The 10,379-nt window shown below is 36.7% G+C and overlaps 1 protein-coding gene and 1 long non-coding RNA gene across 3 annotated transcripts; one reads left to right on the top strand and one right to left on the bottom strand.

Moving 5' to 3' along the window:
• The first annotated feature begins 207 nt into the window (after positions 1-207).
• On the top strand, positions 208-2,634 carry LOC106319178. Of its 2 annotated transcripts, none has more exons than XR_001265446.1 (6): positions 208-409; positions 614-675; positions 790-835; positions 927-1,059; positions 1,135-2,112; positions 2,315-2,634. It is a non-coding gene; the product is annotated as an uncharacterized LOC106319178 (long non-coding RNA). The 2 variants fall into 2 exon arrangements; XR_001265445.1 differs by having other exon boundaries at positions 260-409; positions 624-675.
• Positions 2,635-8,263: 5,629 nt separating this feature from the next.
• Positions 8,264-9,526, bottom strand: LOC106319177 (C2 domain-containing protein At1g63220-like). Its single transcript, XM_013757428.1, has 5 exons — positions 9,322-9,526; positions 8,902-8,967; positions 8,707-8,833; positions 8,511-8,625; positions 8,264-8,406 (listed from the first exon to the last, which is right to left on the bottom strand). Exons 1-5 carry the CDS (start codon positions 9,386-9,388, stop codon positions 8,338-8,340), a joined length of 444 nt encoding a protein of 147 aa, XP_013612882.1. The 5' UTR covers positions 9,389-9,526; the 3' UTR covers positions 8,264-8,337.
• Between the last annotated feature and the right edge of the window lie 853 nt (positions 9,527-10,379).

The following is a 10,379-nucleotide window of genomic DNA, read 5'->3' as shown; positions in this document are numbered from 1 at the left end:
TCCCAAGTGCTCATCGGAGCTTTATCTTCGGGACGCGACCGAGCTCTACGGAGTAATCTCGGACATCGCCTCGCTATCTCGTTCTTCTTGTCGCTTTTCTTTCATCAAAAGAAAGCTTAATGGGCTTGCAGATTTATATGTTAATGCATGCTTACATTCTGGCCCAAACCCTTGTAACTCCTAAACTTTCTTCTATTAATCAATTTCAGTTGTCCAAAAAAAAAAAACCTTTGGTGTTGTGTACATAGTCCAGGTTTGATATTAGAACAAGGGTGTCAGTGATTCCTTAAAAATAATATATAGAGTTAATAGAATGCTAATATTACAGGGGGAAATGGATGCTGCTGCCAGCATGATCGAGAAGGTAATCCAGGCAAATCCACTTAAGCAGAAGCTTTTAAAAACTTAGGTTTGATTTTTCTCTTTCCTGTTATTTACGAGCTATCCTGACATGAGACCACTGCTCGGGAATTATAGTCCTCCATGAGTTTTAGATTGTTTTTCTACTTTCCTGGTGCTAAGTGCCGTTTATATTCTGTTAAAACCACTACCACCATCGGATATATATCTTCCCAGATTTCTTCACTCATTTTAGTATCTTATTTCATTGAAGCGCTCCTCAGGCATCATGATTACACAAAGTGCAAAGTTGTGGTTTATTCAGCGGTGGTTAAGGTATTTTTTCTTTTCTTAAAAATTTTCTTTTTTTTGTTGATATGTACTATACATTTTCCGTTAAAGCGATTCATTTCCTCCCTTTTGAGCAACTCCTCTCTCATGGTTTTGCAGGCATATGCAAAAACATTTAGGTTTAGGGATAAAGTGTTGAAGAAAGGTGGAGTTTGACACATTGTATTACTGAAAAATGCCGAGCCTAATAGATTGACATTATGAAATTTTTGAGTATTGATTTACATTTCATGCAGTTTGGACACATTCCCTTATGATGGAACAACCACTACCTGTGAATCTCTCTCTATACATGGGAGTTCCATGTATTACTATGGCTGGTACAGTACATGCTCATAATGTTGGTGTCAGTCTTCTCAGTAAACGTTGGTAAGCTCTCGGTAATGTTTTTGTTTTTGGCAAAATTGCTTCTTACTCTGGACATCCCGTCTTTTTTTTATTCAGGTTTAGGACACCTGGTTGCTTAAAATGAGGATGAGTATGTGCAGTTATATGTTGATCTAGCTTCTGATGTGACCGCTTTTTCAAAACTGAGATAAGTCTTGGTCCGTCCTTTACTGCAAAGGTGAAAAGTACCGTCCTTAAAGAAAACTCAATGCCTTTTGCTGATTGTGGACTCATATAGTCATATGGGTGAAGATCTGAAAGAGAGTCAGTTCATGAGATCTTCCTCTCTTTTTTACTTCCAAGACTATAGGAACTAGACTTGTAGATTACTGCTTTGTCTAGTAAAAGGAATTTTGTAAAATCACTCTTTTTCTTTCTTTTTATTTTTGGTTCTCTCATCCAGCTTAATTTAGCTTTATAGTGATTCTTGGCAAGTCTAGGTGGAAGTGGATTTGGTAACTCCAAATCAACAACACAAAAGACACCGATGCATCGTTTCCTACGCCAGCCAAGAAAGATACAGAGAGCGATGCTTCACTTTTGAAAAAGAGCTCTGAGGTCGCTGAGGATAACAAGAAAAATGTCTAATAGAGAAGGCTGATATGGGAGACAATTTTGGTTGCAGCCAAAATCAAGAGAAGCCTGGTGGAGCTAAATCTAAAAAGGAGAAAAAGGTGCTTCATCTTCATCCAAGCGGTTCCACTAATGCTTCATTGAGCTCAATGAAACCGAAAGAAAGAAAAGGTAGAGTTCAGCAACCAGCTAGTTCAGGTACTAATCTTTTGAAGTCAAGGCTTCAAAATGATCGCAGTGAATCCGTGAAAGGCGCTGCCATGAGCAAGAAACAATATGTGAAGAAGATAAGCTCTAAACCTCTCACAGTGGAGAAGAGGAAGACGAACTTCTTCGAAGATGCAGAGAAATGTAATTAGTCAGAGGATTAATATAAAAAGACGTCTGATATCTCCGACAAAACACCATCGGATTATTCATCAGAGGATGATAGTGATGTGACTTTTATGTCTAGGAAGCAAGGTAACCTATATAGATCCCAAAATATAACTTAAAATCACATGCTCTATTCTCTATATCTGATATGCTAATATTTGGATCTGGATGGAGGAACAAATAAGTACTTTACTTGCTAGTGGTATTATTTAGGAACATATATAAGCTACACAAACTAAATATGTTATGCTCATGAGAAACTTGGATGCCTTGTCTTTTGTGAACACAGGTTTGAAGGGAGCCTACAAGATTTGCTGAGAAGATCAAGCAGTTACAAGAAGGCTTTAATTAGAGCCCAGTCACAAACCGATTTAGATGATGACTCTCCGGTAGATTGCGTCCCAGATATCCAAGGCGTCTAAGATTTTACCTATTATCAAAACCTGGAAATGATGTTTAAATCCTTTAAAATCACGGTTTTGCTTCTTTCTGACGTTTTATGTTGATCAGGAGAGTGCTTCATAAGAGTTTTGCAACAACTAAATGTTATTAAATCATAACATCAATTTTTTTTTTTTTTTAATTTCAATGTTTCATAATATTTATTTTCAGAATGGACTTATGATGTGTAACTCTTTGTGTTATAATCCAAGCCAGGTGCTAGTTTTGTTTACTTACTGATTAATTACTAGAAGTTTTGTCTGCACATATGGGCATAATTTTGTTACGAATATATATTAGTTTATGTTTTATTAATTCAAAAACTATCGCATTAAGTTATTGTTCATGTTTTCAAAAAAATTAAATCAAATTATATATATATATTTTTTTCCAAATTGATATTCATTCATATGCCAAAAGACCAAAATTCATACAAACGTTGACGGCAAAACGAAATAGCCCCAACACTGAAAACCCATAGAAAGCGGTAACTAAATCCCACACATGGACGACTTAAACCCACACCGGGGTGACTTAAACCCACATCGAGGTGACTTAAAATATATATAATATTTTTTTTATTAAAATATATATGTTTATTATTGTATTGAAAATTTAAAAATATTCACATATTAGAGATATTTCAGAAAATATATCTATACAAATGTTTTCTTGATTAGTATTTAATTATAAAATATTTATGTCTTAATTTTTTAACTTTTATAAGAAAAACATTTATTTAAAAATAAAAAAAAAAGATATTCTTGAAATTTAATATTATTAATACAAAATTCATTTTTAATTATATGTAAAAAATTATTAAATGTATCATTGAATTTAATCGTTCAAGTGAGAGCTCGAATGCAAATAATATTATAGAAGATTATGTTTCCAAAACGTTTTGTAGTACGAAGAAGCTAACGAAGTGGTGGATTAAGGACTTTAATAATGTTAGGTCTGGTTGTCCAATCGTGGAGGTTCTATCCAAAACAAGTGATATTTTTTAATTTACTTTTGCTATTTTGTAGCCATCATATATAATTTAATTTGCTTAGACTTTTACTTTTCAAAAGAAAATTCTCTCGTGTCAACAAGTTTTCATCTTCTTATCTGTGTGTTCCTTAAACATACAATACAATGTATGATTTTCTTGTAATGGCTACCAAATCTTTTTGACTATTCATCAACCTGGATTTATTGTAATTTACAAAATTGATCGAGAATCGTCACCTTTGACGCCTGACTTTCGTCAGATATCTTCGACGTGTCCTGATCGAAACCTCTTACAAGTTCTTCGAAAATTCATTTTGTAATGTATTTAAATGCGCAGTATTATATATTATTATATAACGCTTCATACGTGATACGTAATATCTTTTCACATACACAATTCTAAATCAGAACTATATACGATTTGAAATAAGGTAAGGCAGATTCAAGTAAATAAAAATACTTTCGGCTAACAATACAAATTTGAAATAAGGTAAGGCAGATTCAAGTAAATAAAAATACGTTCGACTAACAATACAAAGTTTTTTCATCACTTAATATTGCCTAGAACTGATCTTTTACTCATCTTAACGCCAAGTCACTTGATCTCAAAGTACATAAACAATTAATTTTGAGGAGCCGTAACCAAAACAAAACAATTATTTTGCAAGTCAACGGTTTGCAACAGGAGAGGCCCATGCGAGCACTCCACCGCGTTGAGGTAAACTACATGAATACCCTTAGATCATCCAACTATTCACACAATGATTTTGTATAACAAACTACACCATAAAACAGTTCTTGTAGGCCAAGGAAAGGTTAGTATTGTCCTTCCATAAAATGAAATATTTTATCAACTCAATAAGAATTTTGTTTCTTTCCTTCTCTTACAAGATCCTACAATATTAATATACATTAAGCTTAACTCATCCACATGGACCATATCAAACAGCATTAGCCAAGAAACCAAGAAATCTCTCCGGGAAAAAAAGAAGAAAATGAAGTTTTGGAGCTCGAGATTATCGTTTCTAATCGTGGTGATCTTTTTCTTCGCCGGACTTCGTATCTCCTCAGACGCCCGCAAGCTTCCTAGCATGACGGCTACGGAGGAGTTCCAAAAACAGTTTCCGCAGCTAAGATTTGACGGTGAGAGAATGTTACCGGAAAGGAAAACTGGCAAGAAGAACGATCAGATCTACGGAGTTTCAGTTAGAGAAGTTCCCGACGGTCCAAACCCCCTTCACAACAAATGATACGTTCCATATTATTTAGTTTATGCTAGGTTTTTATTTGAGAAAGAAATTCTCAGTTTTCTTGTCTGAAAAAATTATCTCATGTATGATAAACACACACACACATAGAAACTTTGCAGGGTTTTTGTATTTAAATTTATTACATACGACGTTAAAATCATGTTTCAAGTTGATTTTTGTTTTGTATTAGCTAAATAAGAAAAAGATACGCTAGTTTAAGTTTATAGTTGTATATATATATGACTATGAGGGATGTATTTCGAATATATTGATCATGGATCACTATAATAAGCATCTGCCATGCTAGTTTGTCAGAGGTAGTATTTTATTAATGCCGTTGTCTAATTTTTAATGTAAGCTTTTTTTATGGTTTACTGTGAACATACGTAGACGATATTTACGAATGAAAACTACTCATTTAAACTACGAATATTTCGAATAATTAATTTTGAAATTTCTTCCCAAAGAAATTGATCGGTCAACATGTATATATATGAAGACAACAACCAGAAGAATAAATAAGTAATCTATTCAACTAACTTTGTAATAGAATCATAGAAGTGGGCTTTGAAAAATATAAAACAATCTTACTTTTTGTAAATAACAAAGTGATAATCATGAATTTAGGAGTCAAAGTCAACAAAATAGGTAGACAGGCACAGCCATGCATTTGACCTCTTTTATGTCCAATATAATCTTTTTTTTTGGTTAAAGAAAAAGAAGATTCAAACATGTCCAATATAATCAAAAACGTTTATCTACACATAAAATGAACATGTTATTTTCAATTTATATATATATATATATATATATATATTTTTTTTTTTTTTTTGTGTGGACATTTTCAAAGTATAACTAAAAGTAAGGTATGATCAGCATCTGTATACGTAAAATTATTGAAAACCAAATTGTTGACGGTGGATGAAATTTAGGATTAAAGCGTGTGTGTGTGTGTGGTGGGGGTGGTGGTGGAGTTTGAAGTACGTAATGAAAGATTTGGGGTTAATATAGATACTAAGGAGAAATGATAAATGTCTTCATGAAATCGAGAAAATGGACTTGAAACGAACCCAACTTCAGTTCGAACAGAGGACGATGACATCCGCAGGTACCTTGGGCAACACTTTACAGCTGCAGGGAGTGCTGATAGTGATAGTAATCTACCTTTACCTGATTTCGGAATATTGCCTAAGTTCTCCAGCATCAAACTCTCACTGAATGAAGAACCTAAATCAAATAAAAAGAAGTCTCCTGATCCCTACATGTGTAATAAAAGTTCAAGCTTACCTTGTTGCATGTCCGTGGTTGCTACTTTGCAGCAGACAATTGCAGGAAACTAAAGAGACTTCCACAAGCTTTTAATATAAGAAAAAACTAGTATATGTAGATCTATGTATGTGCCTAATAACTGCGTGACTTATGAAGTTATGATCATAAAAACTAGAATTGTAAAATATTTTCTTAAATACCAAAACAAGACTGAAACAAATTCTTGACAAAAGAATCAAACTCTCAAGAGTTTTGAATTTCAAACCGAACAGAACAACAATAATAATAATAATAACTCGTTTTCAAGAGGTTATGTAATGACCCTAAATGTAATGACCCCAAAAATTTAACCCTACACCTTGCTCAAAGGTCAAGTTTTCTTCGTTAAAAAGAGAGAGAGGGAGAGAGAGAGAGAAGAGGAAGGGAAAAAGCTCACCAGGAGTCCTCGCCGGAGCCACCGCACGCCAGGACGTCGTCAAGCTCGTCAACCCTGATCAACACCTTAGGTAATCGCCGGAAACCGCCATGCAGTTAAGCTTAGTTTCGTCCGTTTAGTAATTCGCCGATAACTCTCTAACCATTGCGAATCTCGTGCATCCAAGACCATCATCGTGTTCCTCTCGTCAAGACGAAGCCGTAGACACCAACCACGCCTCAATCGGAGTCCGGACGAAGCCGCACGCGCCTCCCGAAAATTCGCCTGGGGGCGCGCGTGAAACACACGCGCCGCCGCCGTCCGCCGCAACTCCGCCGAGTTCCGGCCACTCGCCGCCGCCTCTGACCAACGTTCGCCGGAGCCGCCGTGACCGACCACCGTCCGTTCGCCGCCGAGAAGCTGCCGCCGCGTCGCCGCCGTTGACTTTCCGATTTGGAGTCCATTTGAGCAGCTGGAGTTCATAGATACCACCTCTTATTGTTGCTAAGGTGAGGGTCTATTCCCGAAGTTCTCGTACACGGCTTAGGACCTCGAATAAATATAGTTTATTTCTAATGTGTTCCGTCTGTGTGAAATCGAGTCTATCATTGCTTGTTTAGTTTTAGGTTCTTTGCATAAACCGAAACTAGGGGGTTAGAGGATTCAACATTGATTGTTTCACTTAATGTAAATTCTTAGCTAAGATTGTTTTTGTTTGGAGACGGATACAGAGACGGACTTCTGTATGCCGGATTGTATGGAAGTCACAGCCAACTTTAGTCGACCGGTTGAGCTGTAGACTGGAAGTGTCGATAAATCGTCTACGGGCGTGTGTTACCGAGCATTTTTTCGGTGTGTGTATGAACCGAGCACCTTTTCGGTAGTGTTTTGGCCTGTTAGTGGGCGGCGAGTGGTGAATCGAGTCTATTTGAGAGTCTTGGTTGTTCATTATTGATATTGATTGTTAAACCGGAAATAGGATAATAGAGGATTCAACGGTTGATTGAAATGATTGCTGCTAAAAACTGTTAATTATATATATGTATATATGTTAGTCCATGTGTTGAGATTGCGGGATGCATAGGTATCTGCACTATGCCGCGAAATTTGCGGGGTACAGAGACGTTTGTACTAGGCCGTGTGATTGCGGGGGCACATGACGTCTGTGCTAGCTACGCCTTGTTTGAGAGATCGCGGGGTACGGAGATATCTGTACTAGGCCGTGTGTTTAGCGGGGTACAGAGACGTATGTACTAGGCCGCTTGTTTGTGGAGATTGCGGGGGTACAGAGTGGACTACTGTACTTACGACGCTCGTAGAATTATATTTATAGATATATATCCTTTATATTTATATCCTTATGAGGAAATGCGGTATATTATTATCACATTGGTTGTAGCGTGTTTAGTCCACTAGACATATGTGATTGTTCTGTGTGGTGTAATAGACACCGTGTTTGCTTCATGCTAGAGCTAGGCCTACATAGTTGTAGTGCTATGAACTGAGTCAGTGGTTTGCGGTTTAGCATCCCATACCTCACTGGGCGGTTCCCCTATCGCTCACCCCTCCTTCTTTCCCCCTTTCAGGTGAGACCGATGAGCAGGAGTGATTATACCGGACCGGTGCTTTTGGGCTTTTACTACTATTGAGCTTTTGGGTTTTTATCGTTTATGTTATTTCGTATTTCGGACTCTCGGTTTATGTCGTACTTTATGTTTCAGATTTTATTTTATATTATGGAATTCATGCGTGGATGTGGACTTTCAAATATTTATATATGGATATTTCAGATATTTGTACTTATCGATTATGATATGAAGATTATTATTATTTTATTTCCGCTTTTATCAATTTATTATATTTCGAAAGTGGCGGGTGTCACAGGTTAGCTCAACATTTTATTCCCAAGACAACAAATTAAAGAGTATTTGATGTTATTTCTCTTTAGTAAGATGCTTCAGAGTTTTTCCAGCCTCCATAAGACTCCTCTTCGAAACCCCTGCTTCGGTTTTCCTACCAAACAAACAAACAATCACATTGTTCTTCAGCATCCAGACTTATCCTTTAAAAAGAAAATCAAGAACGATGCAAAGACATCATTTGATTGTTTATTATACCGAAGGTTTGAAGGATAGTGCGATCCAGATCTCGCCTTTGAACTCTTCATCCTTCACCACATTGTATGCAGATGGTGGGATATCTCCTTCCAAGAAAACCGCCTCCAGTGAAATACTGCATTGTCTCCTTAATTAGATATTAAATCCAAATATCTTATTTAATTTGATCATGGTTAATATTGTTAGAAGATCTTACGTTGCTTCACCAAGGGGATCATCCTCCGTGCCAACATCTGTGTCAAAGATTTTGGCTTTTAACTCTGTAGTTCCTTCAGAGACATTGAAGATAAATGTCTCGTTCCATTCCGGAGTTGTGCCTTGTCCTGACAAAAACAAGGTTCATTTATTTTTAAATCTTGAAACACAAACGATCTTGATTGAGAGAACTTACCTGATGCAACATTGCTCTTCTGATCTTGAGTCCGGCATGTGAGGAGCACATAAGGATCCATGCTATCTGTTTTTTAAGCCAGCACGAGTCAGTCAAAAAAGATGCAACCCATCTTTGATCTTAATCTTCTTTAAAAGAAAAAAAAAAACAGATTTACATGTCCATAACCATCAATTAGACTATATATATCAAGATTTATATATATCTCAAATAGGAATGTGAATCTTGTTATCGATGTTTCATAAAACAGATCCACAAAAATCCGATTCATTGGAATATCAGTGGGAGTAACCGTTTCACAATATTAAATCTTTGATCCCAAAAAGGTCGAAACATTTAAACACGTGAACATACACATTCGCAATTTAAACACGTTTACTAATCAACATCAGAAAAGAAAGTGATTATACGAAAGCTTACTCAGAAAATCAGAATCCTCGAGACCTTTGGCACTGACAAGAACAACTTCAAGCGTTCCATGCGGCATTTTTCTTCTTCTTCTTCTTCTTCTCCTCTGTTCTTTTTTTTCTTCGTACAAAAGAATCTCAGAGAAAGTGAAGATTCAGATCCCAATAGAGAGGTGTGAGGCTTTTGTCTGATTGGTTGGATTTTTAATAAATCTGTCCTTTTCAATTCTAGAGATCGTTTTTTCTGCACGACAAATGGAAATTTATATTTTGGGACTTGAGGATTGGTCAAAGCCCATAAAAATGTTCAATGTTGGGCCGGTTTGCACAAGTTATGCACGGATAACATATCAACTTAATCGTTGAAGCCCATTAGATCAAGTGCTAATACAAAGAAAGAGAGATCACGACAGAGATCTCCAAACTCAAGCTGAACCTCTAGGAGGCGGGAGCTTCCATGGCGTCTCTTGGAGAGATAGAGTAAGCTGGTGATATATATGTAATCCTAGGCTTAGCTCTTAGCTATCTACTTCTCTTGTATTCTCTTTATTCTCTTTATACTATCTAGGGTTTGTATACCCAGGGCATGGAGAGTAATGATCTTGTAAACCACATCGGAGGTGTTTTCCGATACTTCATAGTGGATATTGTGGATCCTGAATCAACCCCAAATGTAGCGCGCTGCAACCGTGAACTGGGTGAACAATTTTTGAGTCATGAAGAAGGATGAATCGTATGAGTACTGAAAGGGACAGGGGTATCATGAGCTTGTATTCTGCAACAAGTGGGTATCATAACACTACAAGAAAACAGCGGCATAATGAGGGAAAAAATCGTCGGTATGTCGTCGGAATAACGCTATTCCGACGACATACCGACGAAAAAAGTCCTCGGAAATAACTCTTCGGAAATTCATCTTTCCTCGGAAATCCCTCGGAAATTTCCGACGGAATTCCGAGAAAATGAATTTCCTCGGAATATTCCGAAGACTTTTTTCGTCGGAAATTCCTCGGAATATTCCGAGGAATATGTCGTCGGAATATTCCGAGGGATACACTTCCTCGGAATATT

Source organism: Brassica oleracea, chromosome C9, assembly GCF_000695525.1.
Source record: "Brassica oleracea var. oleracea cultivar TO1000 chromosome C9, BOL, whole genome shotgun sequence".
Classification (NCBI taxonomy): Eukaryota; Viridiplantae; Streptophyta; class Magnoliopsida; order Brassicales; family Brassicaceae; genus Brassica; species Brassica oleracea.
Note: the sequence above shows the minus strand (reverse complement) of the source record. Positions and strands in the feature narration are given on the sequence as shown.